The sequence below is a fragment of the Polistes fuscatus genome, unplaced genomic scaffold (assembly GCF_010416935.1).
Source record: "Polistes fuscatus isolate 324 unplaced genomic scaffold, CU_Pfus_HIC Scaffold6, whole genome shotgun sequence".
NCBI lineage: Eukaryota > Metazoa > Arthropoda > Insecta > Hymenoptera > Vespidae > Polistes > Polistes fuscatus.
This window is the reverse complement of record NW_025113140.1, coordinates 3766977-3786630: the sequence shown is the minus strand read 5'-3', so window position 1 is coordinate 3786630 and position 19654 is coordinate 3766977. Positions and strand designations below refer to the sequence as shown.

Here is a 19654-nt window from a genome sequence, read left to right as displayed (position 1 = left end):
AGTGCACGATTTTTCTCTCTTTCTCTTTTCTTTACAAGCTTTACGCTTTTATCTCCCTTAAGGGGGAGGTCTGGCTGTTTTACCCTTCTAAATTTGATTTCTCGATAATAGAAATAAAATCAATTTGTTTTTGTTTATATAATATATTTATATATATATATATATATATATATATATATATGTATATATTTCTTTTTTCTCTGTGAAGTTATATTTTACCTTCGTGTCGCAGTTCAAGTATTCTATTCAATATAGCAATACCTAATCAGTCGTATATTCGTTTGTCTCGTCTAACGTACGATCCGCGTCTTGCAAGCTTTCGCGCTCAACTGGGCGTTCGCAATACGGAGAAGAAGGATGAGAGAGCAATGTGGAGGAAAGATGAAGGGCGATCGGGGCACAAAAGGAAGGACAGAGATGAAAAGAGGGTATTTGGTGCGACGAGAGAGACCGAATAACCGGCGTCGGCGCTTCGAGTCGCTCGATATTCATCCACTGTCATTGGACTCTTTCTAACGGGTAGCCATAAAACTCTACGAACTATTTTTACGTCTTCAATCTCGTTTTAACCCTTGTTATTTTTTCCGATCGAAACTAATGTCGAAGAAAATTTAAAAAAAACAATCCTACGTAAATTCTCTTATCGAAATACCAACACAAACTACAATCGATATTCTCTTTACGTTTAGTTTCTTTTTGTTTTATCACGCGATCAACGCGTAGCTTAATCCCCTCTAAAGTAAAATAATAATTACATCGGCAATTTTTTATGCTCGATGATAATCTTTCGAATTACGTGACTTTTAAAGCGTACAAACGATTTAGATAATTCTAATCGTTAATTTGACGCAGATATGCTCATTGATAAGGATACTAATTGGATTGGTTTCTTTTTTTTTGTTTTTAAATATATTTGAACTATATCGATGTATATCGATATAAGATTATATTCTTTAGTATTTGGATTCGATCTAAAGATACATGACGTAAAACTCGTAAAGAAAAGATATCGTAATCAAATTTATGATATCGTTAAATAATAATGCTTAAATTTTCATTGATCATACATTATCTACTATGTAGATAATTATATTAATGATGTCGCTTTATTTATTTGTCCATCTGCAAAAATGAAAAAACGTAAGTTATTACCTGGAACTGTTTCATAAAAAATTTATAATAAGAATATCAACATTTATTTATTTCCAGGAATATTCATTTACATTTACATATCTTCGATCTCTTAGTCGCAATGTACTGTACATTCATTTTTGACGAGAACATTAAATCTTTCACGTTTCTCACATCATATCATATCATATCATTATTTATAAACTTATTTATAAGAAAACATTTTAAAAATGGTAATAAAAATATAGATCATTTTTTTGGTATGTAGAAATGTGAATCGTATGATTTCTCAAATTCTTTTAGTATCAAAGGAGATGTTTTATTTTTTTCAGGAAGCTCACCACAGTCATGAAAATTAAATTAATTTATTTGTTGCTTCATAGATACTGTAATGATTTATACGCGTATATATATTATTATATATATACACTTTGTTCGATGATCTCTATATAAATGCTAGACCGTCCGATTTTATAGACTCATAGCTTCCAATAAAAAATAATTACAATATTGTGCAACATAGAATGATTGATTACGCGGAATCGTACACAACAATTAATTCTTAACGTGTTAAGATATAAATATAAAATAAGATAATAACCTTATGGAATGTTTCAATGTGCACTGATGAAATAACGGTAGACAACTGTTGCTAGTAATCCAAGTAAAACAGGAATCAGCCAGGATTTCCAAGAGCCACTGCAATAGCCAATCATCACATGACTATGCAGCAACTACTATTTACATATATATGTTATTTAAAATAAAATTGTCTTAATTTCATTCATTTAGACAACACAAATGGATGGAATCAATGGAATGGAGCTTCTCACCACCACTTACATAATTAAAGCCAGGAACAGACTGCTTTGCACTATTACTTTTGCATGTAGTAAAAACAAGTAATAACAAGAAACATTTTATGAATAATAGCAAAATTTCCTTAGCATACCAAAGCCATGAAAAAAGCAACCCACCCGTACGTACATGAAGTAGAATCTTCTTTTAATAAGAAATTAATAATAATTAAATTGACACAAAAGAAACATAAATTTATACAAAGATGTATAATACATTTTTATGATAATACCTTGTATATGATAATATCTACATACCTAGAACTATCTCCAGTTGTAGTTCCATTTGTCGAATCCTGATTTTTCTTATTATTTTTGGTTCTTTCTTCCTAGATTGAAATAACAGAAATAGGAAAACTTATTATGATGTTTTATTATTTCTATATAAAATATTTATATACAACGAAGATATATTAATTTCAATCTTATTTAAATTTTACTTACTTCTACTATTTCTCCTATTTTATATGGTTCCATCATTTCTCTTGCATCACTGGAATGACCAATATCTTCAAAAGGTTCTGTTCCATCTCGTCCAGCATGTTCCAAAACAACTTCTTCGCCACCAGGATGCTTCATTGAAAAAAAAAATAGATATTATATATAATCTATATTAGAATTTATATTTAGATTTATAATACAAATAAATATCTGATTAAAAAATAAAATTGTTTAACTCAACATATACTGGTAAACTTTAACAAAAATTGTAAAAGAAAAACACAAATAGATAAAATATCATTACTCAAGATACTTATTATAATGTTACTATAAAAATTTGTTCATCATCAAGATGCTTCAAGTTATCAAGAAGAAAAATATTTATTTAACTTTTAACATATTTACATATGAATAATGTCAATAAACATTTTTAATAATACACAAGAAGTCATATAATACTATAATTAAAAAAAAACTTGTTATAATTATTATAATATTAGTATACCTGTTTTACAAAATTGGTCACATCGTAAACTTTATCATGAATAATTATCCATGCACTTTTCGCTGTATTATATTTTGCAACTTCTGCCCGAGTATAATATTTAATTGTAGAAGAACCAGTAACATTTTCGGACGCCATTCTACTATTCTATATTTTATAATATATCTTTAGGCAATATTAAAATAATAAATTAATGGTTATATCATTAACGACTGTAATGTCTAATCTCTTAGAATGATGTTATCCTAAAAGAGATAACCATTCAAGACTAAAGTCTACCGAGGACCTCTATTATCAATAGATTACTATTGTACATTAATGAATATATATATATATATATATATATATATAGTTATATATTATCATAGATACGATAAATTTCTGAGAATATTTCTGTGTATAGAATATAAGCGATTTTAAAGGCTGATTTTCACGAATCATACGATTACATAATACATGCAATATCGTTTTCATTATCACGACAAAATTATTTACATTGCAATTGATGAATAACAAAAATTGAATTATTATTGATTATTTAAATTTGGAATTATTAAAATAATGAAAACTAAATCATTATAAAGAGCTATATATCTATTAATTAGTTAATATACGTATGTATATATGTAAATAAAAATTTCTATATAGTGATAAAAAATATAGTAAAAAATCATCTAAGTTGGCAATACTGCCGTAGTGTAAATTCCATACAAATTCAAAAACCGCGTAACGGTAACAAAAGTTTTCTTAGAATTTACTTTACTGACTTTTGAAAATTTATTCTGATATAAAATATTTTGTAAGAAATGGCACAATTCCAGACACCTGTTAAGACAAAACGTAGAACTATGATTGATAGCAATTTATATTCAAACCCGATTGAAATTCCAGCCTCTCCACTTTTACAACAAATAGGGCATGGAACTGGTGTGCACATTTAAATAAATATTTATAATTATTTATAAGTATTTATATATAATTTTGTTAATTTAAATATGTTAGGTGTACATATTCTTAAATTAGAAAGATCTCCATCAGTTGGTTTTATCAGATCACCATGGGCAATCAAAAAAAGAAATAGTAAACTTCCTGCGGGTGAAGACTATGATAACCGTTTAGAGTTTGAAGCCAAGTTATTGAAAAAATTAAATCATCCAAATATTGTGGGTTTTAGAGCATTTACATTATCTTCCAAGGGTGAACCATGTCTTGCCATGGAACAACTGGACATTTCTCTAGGTATTTATAAATCATTCATATTCCAATAATACTTCATAAAATAAAAAGTAAAGAAAATTGATAAACAAATATACCTTGTTGTATCATTTATTATTAAACGAGCATGAAAATTGTTCTCCTTTAGTGATGTTAAGCTTAATTATTAAGATTATTAATTTTAACTGTAAAAATAATTAAAGATCAATCAAGTGCTTTGATAATAACATTTTAAAACATTTCACAAGTGGAGTTAATTGCTTTGATTTATAAACGACTTATATATTTATTATAATTAGCACTTTTTTTTATGATGCAAAGCACTGGAACAGAGTTCTGGCTCCTTTTTTTACGGTATTCTTAATATTCCAAAAGTGAATAAGAAATATTTAAAAAATAATAAGTATAAATAACACAAAAGAAATAATTTTATTTTATATTTTTATTTGTTTGCTTAATTTTTGATGAACTCCGTGGCATAGAAACAGCTGCTTGAAAAGAAATGAGCTCCAGTACTTATTCTTTTTTACAAATAAATTCTTTTTGTTAATCATCTTATAGGAGACTTAATTGAAAGTAAAGTTGACAAAGAAGAAGACATTTTTCCTGCTAAAGATATTTTACATGTGGGTTATGAAATGGCAAAGGGCTTAGATTATCTACATAATACTATGCATATTTTACATGGAGATATGAAGAGTTTTAACGTTTTAGTTTCGAATGATTTAAAAAAAGTAAAACTTTGTGACTTTGGAGTTTCTATTCCATTAACAGAAACTTTAGAAATGAAAGATTCGCGGGGAAAATTTAATTATGTTGGAACTGAATGTTGGAGTGCACCAGAAGTATTAGGTATATCAACCTTTATATTAATACTTATGCTTTTATATATATATAAAACAATGGTTTTCTTTCATATATGGTAATAATTATGGCTATTTTATAGAATTGATATTCGGTTCTTTTCTTTTTTTTTATTTTAGAGACTGGTCCTATAACAGACAAATGTGATATATGGGCATATGGTCTAATCTTATGGGAAATGATAGCGTTATCTCCACCTCACGTTTATAATGATTCAAATGAATTGCAAAATATCAATGACGATGAAGAGTATATGTCTTTAAAAATTCAAAATGATATTGATGATCAAAGTTTCGATGATAGTGCTTCATTTTTTTTCAACTTGGAAAAAAACTTTGGTAAATAATTCTTAGATGTTTTAATGCAATTTTTAATGAATATTTACAGTAAAAAATATTTTTCAAAATGTTTTTAGGCACCCGTCCGCCATTACCTGCCATTAATCTAGGTGTAGAATATGAAAATGTATTAGACATATTCCATACGTGCACTTGCGAAGATTACAAACTGAGACCAAGTGCAAAAGGTTTACTAAATTATTTTTCAGTATTTAAGCTTAATAAAGTGTAAAATGATGTCTTCATTCGACTTTTTGTACAGAGAATATAACTTCATTCATATAAGATTATTTTGTTTACAAATAGAATAACATATAAGTTAGAAATTAATTGAGAAATAAGATAATTAGTAGAATAAAAAATATTATTATCCCAACAATAATGATAATCTTTATTTTTCTCTGAAAAAATAAAAAATTTTAGTAATAAATTCTTATATTAATGTGTTTAAGAAAATTTTTATTATGTTTACTTTTTTAAGTCTGTCACTCCTTTTTTCTGCTCTTTTAAGACTTTTTTTACCGCTTTCAACATCGTCTGTAGTATTTTTTGCAAAATATTCTACACTGTTTATCTGCTCACCCTATAACAATTAAATAAAATATGTATAGTATTAGCGATATTACTTATATTCAATATTATTATACTTACTTGTTTTTCAATAAGGAAAGCTGTTTCAGTAAACATATCTTTAATATCATGAATAGATTTTTCCAATTTCAAAACTTCATTATGTCGTACTTCTATAGCAGACAATTGCTCTTTGGTGATTTTGCTATCTTCTAGGATCTACTTATGAACAATTTGTAAAAAAATTATAAACTTTTGTAAATTTTATATTCTTCAAGTTATTTATAGGATTTAAAACATACAAACATAGTTTGTAAAATTATGTTATGAATACTCACATTATCTACAAATATGTTATTTTCATGTACGCTATCTGGTTCATCTATCTCATTTGCTGTATGTTTCTTTACTGAATAGAAATATAATTAATTAATTATTTGTAATGAAAATATATATGTATTATATAAGCCGCTCATTTGCCAAATCAATTAACTTCATGAAACAAAAAGTAGAGAAAATTAATAAAGTTTTATACATTGTCACATCTTTTATTGTTCGATAGTTATACACATTTTTTTTATTTAATGATATTAAACTCATTATTTAACAAATTCATTTCAAATATGAAAATTTAAGTATCAATTGATTTTTTGAACTAAAATTTAAAAAATTTTGTAAAGTGAAAGTTAATTTCTTTGACTTGCGAATAACTTTAACATTATTATGTCATGTATAACTTACTTAACATTCTCTGTTGTTGCAAAAGCTGTAAACATTTGTCATGATATCTTAATAATGATGCATTATAATCTTCCATAATATCTGAAAACATCTTTAACATAGTTGCATATTGTAATCGTTTGATTCGTATATGAGCAGGATTTTCCTTTATATTATCTGTATTAAAAGAATCTGTAGCAGCTATACTTTCCTTCATACCTGAAAAAATGCTAAATAAATAGGTGTATATGTCCGGCATAATTTATTTGTATGTATATATACATATACATAAAAAAAAAATAGGTATATATTCGATTTCTATATTAAAAAATAAAGCCTTTTTTGTTATCACTCAAAGATGGTTTATTCTATTTAAACAGATGTTTGCCGCGCATAATAAAACAAAATAGTATAGACAAGCGTAAAATAAATAATTTATTTTTATAAAAATATACAAAATTAATTTAATAAATGTCCATGGTTTGTAGCCTTTATTTATTCAAATGTAAAAATCCTAAAAGTTTAAAAATAGAAAATTTATAAACAAATACATCAAAATAAATTAATTCTATACATGTACATATATATACATATATATATATTTTATAACGATTATGATTGGCTTCTTGGTTTCCCTCCTTTAGGTGAATGATATCGTTTATTCCAGCGGCAACTGTATTTTAAACGAAATGTTATATCACATATATTTAATAAATATCAGTTTTTGTGATATCAATTGGGACAGGATCATATATTCATTATCTATAGGTGTTCAAAGAATGATAACCTGAAGACTAAGTTTGCTTTATCGAAAAATGATAGATTGAGGTTATCTTCTCATATTATACTTGGTTTATAAATAGTCATATAAAACAATTTTAGTTTATTAATTCTATGATGGAGCTTCTACAAATTTTTAACAATTTTAAATTGCATGATTTGAACAATAAGTGGGTAAATACTGTGTGGGATTCACAATTCTTAACCTACGAAGAACCACCTCAGGATGATTATTTTCTTTTTATTAAAAGCGAGGATATGGACCTATTATTGCAAAACGCATGTGAAGTCGTCAAAGATTGGCTTGCTGAAATTGATACTTCCATAGAATGCAATAATGAAGAAGAAGAGATTTCTTGGGGTGCATTAGTAAGTTTGAATATAAATGTGCATGCTTTGTTATCGGTTTTATACTATATAATCAAATCTGGTCAACATGACAAAGCTAGCAAAACAAGTAAGCAAACTTGTTTAAGTGCTACAAGTTTATATTTCATGTTATTAGCCATACCTGGAAGTCATGCTTTTAATATATTTCATCCAAATCTATATGAAAAAGCAATTGAATCTTTGAAGTTAAGCAAGCTCCTAATTCCAATGAATAAAAAAGAAAATAAAACTGTTAATTTAGAATGTATGGACATTAGCGAAGATGAATCAAGAGATCATGTTTATTCACTCTCCGAAAAGATTTTATTGATCGAAGGTCTGGAAAGTATTTTGTCTGATTTTATTGCAATGATTAAGCTATTTTCATTTCGAGCTTATTCAGATTCATTAGATATTACTATATTCATATTACTTGAAGTTATTGATGTTAATCAGTTTGAATATCAAAAGACAGGAAATAGCTTGTTTTGTAATGCTTATACAGCTCTTTATGAATTATGTGATAATAAACACGGACCTATCAATTCAACTATTATGATAATAGTAAAATATATACATCCTCATTTTCTCTTTAATAATCACAATGATCATCAAATGAAATTAATGTCAAATATGCATGAATTAACAATAGACTTATTAAGAAAATTATTAGATACTTATGAAAAAGAAACTAAGATTGCTTTAATGACATTGATACAATATATTATGATTAAATGTCCAGAACGACAAGAAGCTCGTCAAAAGCAAGTTACAGTATTATTAAAACTTCTTACAATATGCAAAGGAGACATCATTGTGTATATTATTAATGATATAATATCCCTTTCACATCATATGAAAGTATCCTGTAGGGTTTTTGCCCAAGAGATCATTGGAAAACTTTTACTAGAATCTAATTTAAGTAACTACAATTTAATAGAATCTTTTCAGCAAAAGAAAATAATAAAAGCATTAATTGCTACAACATTGAGTAGATGTATTGATTCTTCTAATATAGTAAGAAGTAAAGCTATGGCAACAATTGCAGAGTTTACGGACACACAAAATAATATCACTGATATGATAGTAGAAGACACATCTGAAGTATTATGCTCAGATGAAACACTTCCTTTACTTGATGAATTAAAACATATGTTAATAAATGATGTTAATCCAATATCATTGAATGTAGTATTCATTGTATTAATAGATCGAGTAGAAGACGAAAGAGCATTAATAAGAAAAAGTGCACTACAAATTTTAAAAAATTTGACTATTAAGTTTCCCATACTGACATGCCAAGTTGCTCCTATAATTGGTCGTCGTTGCAGAGACCCTATAATGACTGTACGTCGTTTTGCTATACATACATTATCTGTTCTTTTAAAATATTTTCCTAGTGATTCACAAATCCTTAACGAGTGGATAGAAACAGTATTACCACAAATATTTGATACTGAAATCAAAGTACAAGAAAAAGCACTAGAATCTTTCCAAGACTTACTAATAAGTAAGATAACAAATCATTCCAATTATATTCATAATGCAATAAGCAGTTTACCATGGAAAATCGTGGGTAAATTAATTGACATGAAAATGATAAAACATTTATCAAGAGCTTGTGAAATATGGATTAAAAATAATCTCATAAATAATTCTTTAATCACAGATATACAATCATATATTGGATCAACAAATGATACATATGCATGGGTTCTTTTAACAGCAATATCTAAAAGCATGAAATTACCAAATTTGGATAAATATATTGGCAGTTGTAAGGATCTTATAGAAAAAAATAATTATAATACAAATTTAATTTTACAAATATTGAAAAATTCTTGGTCGTCTTTAAGTAAAGACGACATGAAAGATTTGTATGAATATCTTTATAAATGCCTTCGTGATTTTAAAATCCATTTTGGTTTAATCAGTACTTGTCTTGATATCATTGGTGGAATAATAAAAAAATTGCATCCTGACGATAATAACCAATTAGTGCAATCGAATATGATGGAATTAATGGAAATATCAGAATTACAAATACAGAAAATATTTAAAAATAATAATAAAACAATCATAGATACATCACATTTCATAAAAGCTATGTCTACATTAGGACATACTGCATTTTCATGTACTAATAAACTTTCATCATTTACTTTACGTATTTTAGAAGGCATATTACTTGAATCAGAAACATTACCAGATTCAATAAAGGAAGTAAAAGAATTACATGCTTTTGCTGTGGTTATACTTGGACAACATGCAATCAGAGATCATAAGATAGCGCAAGAGGTAATACCAATTTTAGGTAAACTCTTGCGTACAAATATAAATCACAATTCAAGCACAGAAATAGCAATAAAGGTGAATGCTGCAAAAGCTTTAGCAGATCTTTGTATTAGGTTCACTTCATTAGTTGAACCTTATTTGTCAGATATGTGTATTTGTATGAAAGATCGAAATTCTATAGTAAGAGAAACTATTGTTATAATATTTATACAATTATTGTTAGAAGATTTTATAAAAGTAAAAGGACCATTCTTTTTCCATATATTAACCATGCTATTTGACCCAGATAAAATGATAAGAGAGTTAACTATTTTTTTAATTGAAGAAAGACTTTTAAAAAAGAATAAAGTACTAATTTCACAAAAGTTTTTGGAAAGCATATTTCATTATAATAATTATCAATTTAAGCACAAATTATATAATCGTAAAATGCGAAAGGAAGAAAAAGAAATTTTAACATTTCCTGGAAATAAAAATCATAGTAACAGAGCAATTATTTATAATTTTATGATAGAACATTTAGATCCTCCTGAAAAAATAAAATTACTTGTAAAACTAACTACGCAAATACTAGGTAGAATTTTTAATGGTGCAATTAATGTTACAAGTCAAGAAGGAGCATGTGTCTTAAAAGACACATTATATATACTTAATAATGAGCATTTACAACTATTTCTATCATCTAATAAACATGCTATAAATTCTCAAGATCCAGAAGATTTCATAAATCCATCAGATGTATTAACTACTAATGCAATAACTGTAATTATAGAAGGAATGAAAAGGCATGGTTTAGATATATTACTGCCAGCATTATTAAAAGTTAAAGAGAAATTAGAAATCTTAAAATCACCCTTAAAACATGATCTAATGAGATTTGTTTTTAGAATGTATACAATTTATAGCAAAGAACAACTTACAAATTTGTTAAATGAATATCCACAATTGGAAGAAGAAATGGATCAATACAAAAAGTATATTCTTAATTTCTTCTTTTATATATAAAGATATTCTATGAAAATAATGTATTGATTAATGTATTGATTACGTAATATTACGTTTCAGAAATGTTGATAAAGATGTAAACATGGAGACTGATAATGTTGAAATATATGAAAATTTGGCATCGCATAAGAATGGTACTAAGAATCTTGAAACCAGTATACAATTTTCGATTTGTAATCGTATACCTAAAGTTATTTTACATCGTATTTCACCAGCGGCCCTTAAAAGAAGGTATTCCAAAATATTATCTTTCGATATAATCGATAATTCATAATCTGATATAAATTCTTCAGATAATCGATCTTATTTAATATTTACTAATATAAGTAATTCGTGTATTTTTAGCCAAGGATCTAATCCAAGTACAAGTACACTTAAATTATCTGACAGAAGTTCCAATCATAAACGTAGTTGTATATTACCAATTAAATGTACTAAAAAATCTCATTCTCAGAAGATGGTATTAAATCATAAAGTTATAAAAAATAATACAGAGCGAATTGAAAGTGATAATGATTCTGAATAGCTAAAATAATAAATTTTATGTTTAATAAGAGATGTGGTAATAACAAAAAATAACGCATATATGAAAGAATTACACCTACCTCGTAATTTTTGTTGGATGTGAAAAGCTGTTTGTGAGATGATTTGAGTACGAGTTTCAAGTTCTTTTTGCAAGTCTAAAAATAATGAGATAAAAATGGGTCTTCAACTGATAATAATATTATCAAGCAGAAACATACCTTTGCTTGTGTGCGATAAAACATTATTATGTAAATCCTTAACAATGGATATATTTTCCATAAGCAATTGTATTAAATCACGTACTTCTTCAACCTACATTAATATTATTTTATATTTTTATTATCCAAGTATCATATAATTACATATATTAATTCATTATACATACTTCCATTAGCACTTCTTTTAATTTTTTATTTTGTGCTATTTGAATATGAACATCTTGCAAAAATCCCCTGCCGAACGTAGTACTGCTATTACGAGACTTGAAATAAAAATAAATGTATTTATATAATGTTCTTGTAAATTGATATGACTAACAATAAGAAGTATTTAAGTAGCACAAAAATAAGAAGAATAAGCACAAGAATACAAGTAATATTTACTGATAAGCTTAAAATAAACTGTATTTGTATAAGACAGAAAAATATTACACATTTACATATATAAGCAATATAATATATAATTTATATATAATTTATATATAATTCTTAAATTATGTAATTTTGAGAAACAAAAAAAAATATATATATATATATACTAACGGCACATAAATCCGGCAAGCGATCGCGAATCATGATGAGTATTGTTTCAAGATCAACGTGTAACTGACGATACTGGTGAACTGAATACACTTGATATATATCTCATTATCCATCTTATCAGGGCGTTTGCAGGTAATAGATAAAAGTCGATGTCCCATTTATTTCGTGAAATCGCGTGTGTAATTTAAATTGATAGATTTAAATTTATGAATAATTTTTTCATGAACATCCTTGGCATAGTTTTAATCTAAAATAGATCGTCTGTGTAAATGAAGATACTTTGCATCTGGAATGTAATAGGAAACAGCCACTTAGCAGCTGAGCTACAAGGCCGAAATTTAAATCAATTGCGAACACGTGTTTGCCTTCTTCATCTTAAGTGAAAAGTATTGTAATCCCATTTAATATACTCAGTGATATCTGTATCATAATAGTCTTTATCACATTCATGATACATGCAATAACTTTTTTATTTGGAAAAAATATATATCTTAAATTTTTATTTAAAAATAAATATTCTATAGTTTTTTCTTAAACTAGATACAGATACATATATATATATGCAAAGTATATGTTGAAATTATATTAATATAAATATTTAAGATATATAAAACAGAGAAAGAGAATATTTGTTAGATTTAGTTATGCGTAATATATATAGAAATATATATAAAGAGAGAGTATGATTTATCTTTACTTTAAGTAACATAATTTAAACAATACTGTGATATTAATAAAATGATTTTACTAAATAAAACTTGGAATATGCAATGTAACGAAATATTATATTAGAATCTTTAGTATACCTTAATATATATTTATATAGGTAAAAATATAATAGACAAAGACTATATATTTATTTTGTAATTGTATATATTTTTTATAGAATAATTATAATAAATATATTATTCTTATTATTATTATTATTATTATTATGAGATTTCTACATTATAAAACAAGAAGCTCTTTACATTTTAATGTAGAATCAGTTAATACATATTAATACACGATAGTAAAAAAATACTGTGCTGCTATAGTGATATTCATTGCATTTTATTATTGCATTTTATTATATCTATCATTTAATAACAACAATGTGTGTATAATCTTTAAACTATCTCAAAAATAGGGAAGACAATCAAGGTGGTGCAGGTAACATGATATGATAAATCAGAACTTTATCAAGCATTATTGTTAAATATTAATGTGGATATATTAATTATTTTAATATTATTTAGATGTTTGTAAGTATTGATTGAATTTTTGAGTATATTACTTAGAAAGAAAAATATAAATAATATAATAATTAATTTTTTTACTCTCTGCTTTTTAAATTGATGAAATTATGTTTAAAAACAAAATTAGAAAGTTATTATGACATTTATGCTTGGTCTTGTCTTTTCATTGACACTGCAATATATGGTACATTTTTATATAAGTATTATTACGATACAATAGTATTTACTTTCCCACCGGTGGAAAGCCATACATTTTACCAATTTCTAAATTTCATTTCTACGTGATATGTTTCAAGGCAAATCAGTCAGTCTTAAAGATCTTAAATCTCACGAGAATCATTACCATCCGTATACCACTATTGGTGTCTTACACTTCTCAGACTGCTAATAAGCACTGAAACTTTGTAAGTTTAGTTACTTTAACAATTACTGTATATAAATAACAAAGTGTATACATAAAAAATAAATATATAACTTTCAACAATAAATGTATGTATATCAGCTTTTAAAAATCAAATATATCTTCTGCATGTGCAGTAATTAGTTTTAACTTATTAATCGTTAACAATAACATGAAATTATATTACTATGCTATATTATATATTATACTACTAATATTAACAGGAATAAAAATGGAATTTCTGAACAATCACTGAATGTTTACTATATATACTGATTATCTTGTTAGTATCACGCACAAATTTACGTTTTTAAACGATATTAAAATTGCACTTGATCAATATTAAAATACATAAGGAGTATTTTACCTTATGCTAATGTGCTTACATTTGCACATATGTTTTATTTGTATGATATCTTTGAAGACTTGAAAGTTATCTTTAAAAATCATAATATTCTTTTTAAAGTATAAGTAAGAAGATTCTAACATGCTGCAGTTCGTGTTCTTAATTTATCTTTAAGATAATTGGCAACTTGAGTTTGTGAGTGTCTAACAGCTAGTTGAAGCGGTGTCACACCTTCTTGGTTTACAAGTAAAGGATCGGCTCCTGCTCCTACCAATTGTCTTACAACTGTCATGTGTCCCGCTAAAGCTGCAGCATGTAATGCACTTTCACCGTTCTAGAATAATGCATAAATATATATTTTCTCAAGTTCTATGGTGTATATTATAAAATTATCATTGTTTTGTGATCATATTAAAGTAAGAATATTAATATTTATACATTTTTGGTTTCAATTCATAGTTTTATGAAGCATAGACTTTTATATCTGCAAAGACAGAAATTTGTCTACTTATTTTATTAAGGAATTGCTTGGGATGACGTGAGTTTAATATTTATAATAGAAGAAAATTGAAGAAGAAAAAGCTTTAGTAGGTATATGCAAAACACACATTTATTGCATTATTGGTTGTTGATTTAATACTATATTCAAAAGTAGTAACTTTTATAAATACCAGCCAAAGCAAGATAAGCAAATTTGTAACTTTTATGTTTTATATAAAATTATTTAACTTACGGGAAGAATACCAAGTGAAGGACGGTATTTGAGTAACTCTCCAATAACAGCCGTATGGCCTTTATGCGCTGCTTTAAATAGAGGAGTTGCACCATCCTATATAAAATATAATAATTTATTAAAGAATTTATATAATATTTACAAAATTAATTAATGTTTGATGTTGCAAAAAGGCTTACATGTCTGGTTGCATTAACATTTGCTCCTGCTTTCAAGAGTTGTCTGACAATGTGATCATGACCCATCTGCGCTGCGATCCATAAAGGTGTAGCACCATCTGTTCTTATAGTATCTATTCTTGTATTATGCTCCAATAAAACTTCTAAAATGCGCACATGACCATTTTGCGCAGCAATGAATAATGCACTAGCTCCGTCCTTTTATTAATAATAGTAATTTTATTTAAATATAAAATCATTTCTTTTTAGTAATAAGTTTGCTTACTTTCATGTGTGCATTCGGATTGGCACCTTTATCCAGAAGACCTTCGACAACATCTAAATGACCATATTGGCAAGCAACGAATAATGGTGTACCTCCATCCTACAATTTATAGGAATGCAATAAATATCATTGATATTTACCACTTTTTTCATTCGCTTACCATACTAGAAGAATCAACGAGTGCTTCATGTTCTAAAAGCAAATTAGCAATGTCCATAAAACCACCTTGGGCAGCAAAGAAAAGAGCTGTGGTCCCTGTCTAAAAAGAGAAATACCCTACAACTAAGTTAAATTAATTTAATGTAAGCATACACTTATATAAATTAACAGATTATACAATACCAGTCTTTTAGCATTAGGATCTGCTCCTTGTTGTAATAATTCAGTGACAGCTTCTATATGTCCTCCAGCAGCGGCAAGTATTAAAGGAGTAGTTCCATCCTTTTAAGTTTAAAGTTTCTACTTAATTTTGTTATATTAATTAAAATTATATACATTAATGAATGTTATGCAAACCTTATCTTTACAATCAACATGAACTCTACCAGAATCAAGCAATATACGCAGACGTTTTGCATCTCCATGTGCAGCTGCAAGATGCAATTCTACATCCCAAGGTGATTCTTTCTAGAAGAGAGAAATGAAAAAAAACCTATTACACAACTTTTATCAAATGTTAAAATCTACATTATTTAAGTTACTGAATAGAACTATCATTTTTAAATTTATGGACTAAGAAACGTACTTTCATGGACATGTTGAGTCACGCATTTATTGCATGTTCACATGACATTTTCGAACGGTGATATGTCAAATCCTTGAATTACTTCGTTACTATTGCATTGTGCTGCAGCAAGTATACTTTCGTCTGTGTCCACGTGTCAACTTCGCCCATATCATCTTTGTAAGTAACATATGATGTATTATGTGTCACTTCGATGACTTTTTTGCACGTTAAAATTCATTATTTTGACGAACATTAATTATATTAGCTTTTAATGCACTGCAATGCAACAATCAAAACCTCCATTTAATCACAATGACATAGTAGCTAAATAGACTGTACTACCTATACAGTGTTGTCAGCTTGATATAATCATTTTCAATATGGCGCTTTATTTAAACTCAATTTTAAATCTTTAATACAATAAGTAAAGCTATAAAATTAGTTAATTAGGCAAATTATTAAACGCTACAACCGTAATCAATATACATTTTATTAGGAAAAGTATCAAGAAATAGATATACAGAGTATATACAAATGAATAAACGAAAAATAATCGATATTTTTAATAATTAATAAAAATCGACTGAATAAAAAAATGAAATAAAAAAAAAGTAAATGAAAATACTTCATATCGCTGAATATGTTATTTGTTTATTCTTGTAGAGAACGTTTCTTCGATTGTCCGCGGAATAATAATTCGTGCAACAGTGTATGCGATTCTTCATTTTTACATACGTGCGTTGCATACACGCGATAAACGCATTTATCTACATTCATGCAGGTGTCTACTTGTATGCATTGAGCGCGCGTAAAATGAAATTTCATTGTATATAATCTAAACACATATACACATGCGTTTCTCCTGCATATTCCTTGAAGAAAAGTCACATAAACATGTCTATAATTGTAAAGCTTATCAAATTACAATCGTTCAAGTTAACGTTAATAGAAAATATTCTTTTTATAAAATAAAATTAACGTAACAGAAAAAAATAAAGTGAAAATCGGAGCATTTGATCTACAGGAAGATGATTTTACGAAGGCTTTTAAGAGGGGCCTGATTCGGACTCATGTGATTGGTGGTCCGAGCATGTCACGTGGCGGTAGTTTACGTGGGTGGGGGCCGGAGACGCGGCACCGCGGGCGAAAGCGGTGAGTTTCGTTCTAGTATTTACCTCGCAGTGCGAAGATACTTTACTCGCGGTTGTTCTAGTGTATTCTATAAGCTGATCTGTGGGTTCTGTGAATCAGGTAATTAATCAAATTCAACGACCTATTCGAGAATAACGGCAAATATTATATTACGATGGACGTCAAGTGACAGAGTGGCGAATCATGACTCGAGACGTTCGCCATCTTCACAAAATCGCGCGAGTGATCGGTTGATTATAGAAAAGGAAATATTTTTTCTTCAATTCTTTCTTCTTTTCCTACAAACGAAGAATTTGAACGTATAGTAACGCTATGTCAACGTTCCTTGATCATTTTTCACCTTACGGTACGTTCTTGGATAAGTTTACGACTATAAAATAAAAGGTGATTTAGAGACAGATAAAAAGAGAGAGAGAGAGAGAGACTGTTAGTAAAAGGGTAAAGGTAATAAGGACGAGAAAGAGAGAGACAGTAAGCGCAACACCGTGGGATTGTGGAATGTGCGCGCTTACTTTACTACAGGTATCGGACAGACACTCTGCCGCGCATTACCGTAGCGTTTCGGAATTCTCCATGCGTTTCTAACCTCCTTATATCCTTTTTCCTCTCTATGCTCCTTTTTCTTCTTTTCTCCGCCATCTCCTTCTGCTCCTACCCGATGATCGCATACTACCCTCTCTTTTCTCCTTTCTTTTCTTCTCTCTCTCTTTCTCCTTTCATCCTTCTCTAATCGGAACGTTATGTCCTACGTATTTATATATACGGTGTCCCATTTCTATCGATCCATTCCGATAATGAGTAACATCAAAATTCATTCGGTTCGTAAGAAAAAAAAAACAAGAGAAAGACAAAATATTTATACAACGGTTAAATAAAGACAATCGATGTGGACATTTTGAAGATACTTGAAAGATACAATTTTTTAAACTACTTCATTCTTTTCGTCATTTATAATTTTGATATTCTCATAGATCGATTAATATCTAACACCTGTTGCCTGTTGTATATGCACAAACAAACGTACACACATGTTTCTTTGTATGTGTCACGTGTGCATTTGTGTTTCTACATATATATATGATATGCGACTACGTTACAAGATCATTCACCTCTTTCAGTTTTTTCTTACATCTCGATCTTCGTTCAACATTCTTCTGTTTGACGTGTCATGGATGCTGCGGTGTCCTTTGACAGCTGCTAACGGGTGAACTTCCTCAGGGGGATATATCACCGTACATCGTTCCCAACCGTTTTTCTTTCTCCCTCTCTCTTTCTCTTTAATTCGATCCTTTCATTTCCTTTCGTACGTTCGTACTACAATGTGTCAAACAAGTAACCCCAATAAAATGAACACTTAAGTCGGAGATTTATTCTTTTATCGGATCAATATACTATCCATAAACTTTAAATCACAGTACATACCTGTATCCAAAGATTGCATAACACCGTCACAGATATTTGCACCGTCACTTTCACCTCACAAAATATAATTTAACCATACACCTTCTTTTTCAAGAATATATCCATATGTGCTGGTAATTATGACAATGGACTAAATCAACAAAATGGAAAAAATTGTTTCCTCGGATTTACTTCAAACAAACTTTTTATAAAGTAAATTGTAAGAGAAATTATTTCTATTTTTTTTTTGTTATTGGTCTTTTAATTCGCTATCATAATTATCGGCACATATATATCTTACACACAATCACACACATGACAATCAACAATCCTTAAATTCTAGGAAACAAACAAACTCCGTTGAAAGTTCGTATTCTTTTTAAAAAATAATTCGATACAAAAACCGGACCGAGCGGAAAGAGACATTCACTCTCTCTCGTTCTCTCGGATGATCGTACACGTAATTACGTTTTACACGAAGTATCCACTTTCTTTAATTCACCCTACGTTGGGGGCGTATACTTGGATTCTTATCGAATTAGTCGTCGGTACTTTAGCGAGTTAAAGAGAAGTTCCTCTCGTTGACGCGTCGTCCGATTTCGTCCGGTTCAACGATCCAAAAACGAAAGATCAAATCAAAGTAGAGAAGTCTTCCAATCTAACAAGACATTTTTCTTTTTCATTGATTTAGCGTTACCAAAATGGCCGTCGATGTCGGGTTCGATCATCGAACGTACAAGCTTTGATAAAACATCGAAGAGATTGGGGGCTGTCGATAAACGTAAATTCTTATAAAAAGAAAAAAAATGACATTAAATCATCGGTACCATAAGCCTG

The 19654-nt window shown here is 28.1% G+C and overlaps 5 protein-coding genes and 2 long non-coding RNA genes across 9 annotated transcripts; 3 read left to right on the top strand and 4 right to left on the bottom strand.

Moving 5' to 3' along the window:
- Positions 1 to 25: 25 nt before the first annotated feature.
- Positions 26 to 3248, bottom strand: LOC122522826 (cytochrome b5-like). Of its 3 annotated transcripts, XM_043644120.1 has the most exons (5): positions 2935 to 3247; positions 2433 to 2561; positions 2247 to 2317; positions 1733 to 1830; positions 26 to 1122 (listed from the first exon to the last, which is right to left on the bottom strand). In XM_043644120.1, the coding sequence occupies exons 1-4, from the start codon at positions 3070 to 3072 to the stop codon at positions 1746 to 1748; spliced, it is 423 nt and encodes a 140-aa protein (XP_043500055.1). In that variant the 5' UTR covers positions 3073 to 3247; the 3' UTR covers positions 26 to 1122; positions 1733 to 1745. The 3 variants fall into 3 exon arrangements, with proteins under 3 accessions (XP_043500055.1, XP_043500056.1, XP_043500057.1); XM_043644121.1 differs by lacking the exons at positions 26 to 1122; positions 1733 to 1830 and adding an exon at positions 1832 to 1868 and having other exon boundaries at positions 2935 to 3248; XM_043644122.1 differs by lacking the exons at positions 26 to 1122; positions 1733 to 1830 and adding an exon at positions 1832 to 1865 and having other exon boundaries at positions 2935 to 3248.
- Positions 3249 to 3734: 486 nt separating this feature from the next.
- On the top strand, positions 3735 to 5678 carry LOC122523156 (lymphokine-activated killer T-cell-originated protein kinase). The gene is made up of 5 exons (XM_043644783.1): positions 3735 to 3861; positions 3937 to 4173; positions 4711 to 5001; positions 5133 to 5351; positions 5429 to 5678. Exons 1-5 carry the CDS (start codon positions 3741 to 3743, stop codon positions 5581 to 5583), a joined length of 1023 nt encoding a protein of 340 aa, XP_043500718.1. The 5' UTR covers positions 3735 to 3740; the 3' UTR covers positions 5584 to 5678.
- Positions 5368 to 12642, bottom strand: LOC122523155 (syntaxin-1B-like). Its single transcript, XM_043644781.1, has 9 exons — positions 12377 to 12642; positions 12001 to 12096; positions 11834 to 11927; positions 11696 to 11770; positions 6663 to 6860; positions 6260 to 6330; positions 6003 to 6140; positions 5824 to 5934; positions 5368 to 5752 (listed from the first exon to the last, which is right to left on the bottom strand). The coding sequence occupies exons 1-9, from the start codon at positions 12407 to 12409 to the stop codon at positions 5678 to 5680; spliced, it is 891 nt and encodes a 296-aa protein (XP_043500716.1). The 5' UTR covers positions 12410 to 12642; the 3' UTR covers positions 5368 to 5677.
- On the top strand, positions 7265 to 11777 carry LOC122523154 (condensin-2 complex subunit D3-like). Its single transcript, XM_043644780.1, has 3 exons — positions 7265 to 11059; positions 11151 to 11321; positions 11436 to 11777. The coding sequence occupies exons 1-3, from the start codon at positions 7536 to 7538 to the stop codon at positions 11614 to 11616; spliced, it is 3876 nt and encodes a 1291-aa protein (XP_043500715.1). The 5' UTR covers positions 7265 to 7535; the 3' UTR covers positions 11617 to 11777.
- Positions 12643 to 14158: 1516 nt separating the features above from the next.
- On the bottom strand, positions 14159 to 16617 carry LOC122523466 (ankyrin repeat domain-containing protein 29). The gene is made up of 8 exons (XM_043645229.1): positions 16283 to 16617; positions 16054 to 16164; positions 15880 to 15978; positions 15698 to 15796; positions 15538 to 15636; positions 15273 to 15470; positions 15094 to 15189; positions 14159 to 14694 (listed from the first exon to the last, which is right to left on the bottom strand). The coding sequence occupies exons 1-8, from the start codon at positions 16292 to 16294 to the stop codon at positions 14497 to 14499; spliced, it is 912 nt and encodes a 303-aa protein (XP_043501164.1). The 5' UTR covers positions 16295 to 16617; the 3' UTR covers positions 14159 to 14496.
- A 233-nt stretch (positions 16618 to 16850) lies between these two features.
- On the top strand, positions 16851 to 19615 carry LOC122523469. The gene is made up of 2 exons (XR_006305301.1): positions 16851 to 17515; positions 19509 to 19615. It is a non-coding gene; the product is annotated as an uncharacterized LOC122523469 (long non-coding RNA).
- Positions 18698 to 19510, bottom strand: LOC122523472. The gene is made up of 2 exons (XR_006305304.1): positions 18839 to 19510; positions 18698 to 18730 (listed from the first exon to the last, which is right to left on the bottom strand). It is a non-coding gene; the product is annotated as an uncharacterized LOC122523472 (long non-coding RNA).
- Positions 19616 to 19654: the final 39 nt, after the last annotated feature.

Excerpts from the sequence above, each read along its gene's own strand:
- LOC122522826 (XM_043644120.1), bottom strand. The coding sequence starts at position 3,072 with ATGGCGTCCGAAAATGTTACTGGTTCTTCTACAATTAAATATTATACT. Across the intron at positions 2,562-2,934 it reads TGACCAATTTTGTAAAACAG|CATCCTGGTGGCGAAGAAGT; the intron begins GTATACTAATAT and ends TTTTCAATGAAG. Across the intron at positions 1,831-2,246 it reads ACAACTGGAGATAGTTCTAG|TGGCTCTTGGAAATCCTGGC; the intron begins GTATGTAGATAT and ends TGGCTATTGCAG.
- LOC122523156 (XM_043644783.1), top strand. The coding sequence starts at position 3,741 with ATGGCACAATTCCAGACACCTGTTAAGACAAAACGTAGAACTATGATT. Across the intron at positions 3,862-3,936 it reads ACAAATAGGGCATGGAACTG|GTGTACATATTCTTAAATTA; the intron begins GTGTGCACATTT and ends TAAATATGTTAG. Across the intron at positions 5,352-5,428 it reads CAACTTGGAAAAAAACTTTG|GCACCCGTCCGCCATTACCT; the intron begins GTAAATAATTCT and ends AAATGTTTTTAG.
- LOC122523154 (XM_043644780.1), top strand. The coding sequence starts at position 7,536 with ATGATGGAGCTTCTACAAATTTTTAACAATTTTAAATTGCATGATTTG. Across the intron at positions 11,060-11,150 it reads GAAATGGATCAATACAAAAA|AAATGTTGATAAAGATGTAA; the intron begins GTATATTCTTAA and ends ATTACGTTTCAG. Across the intron at positions 11,322-11,435 it reads CCAGCGGCCCTTAAAAGAAG|CCAAGGATCTAATCCAAGTA; the intron begins GTATTCCAAAAT and ends GTGTATTTTTAG.
- LOC122523155 (XM_043644781.1), bottom strand. The coding sequence starts at position 12,409 with ATGATTCGCGATCGCTTGCCGGATTTATGTGCC. Across the intron at positions 11,771-11,833 it reads TTTATCGCACACAAGCAAAG|ACTTGCAAAAAGAACTTGAA; the intron begins GTATGTTTCTGC and ends CATTATTTTTAG. Across the intron at positions 6,141-6,259 it reads ATAACATATTTGTAGATAAT|ATCCTAGAAGATAGCAAAAT; the intron begins GTGAGTATTCAT and ends GTTCATAAGTAG.
- LOC122523466 (XM_043645229.1), bottom strand. Across the intron at positions 15,979-16,053 it reads ATGTTGATTGTAAAGATAAG|GATGGAACTACTCCTTTAAT; the intron begins GTTTGCATAACA and ends TAAACTTAAAAG. Across the intron at positions 15,471-15,537 it reads ATCCGAATGCACACATGAAA|GACGGAGCTAGTGCATTATT; the intron begins GTAAGCAAACTT and ends TATTAATAAAAG.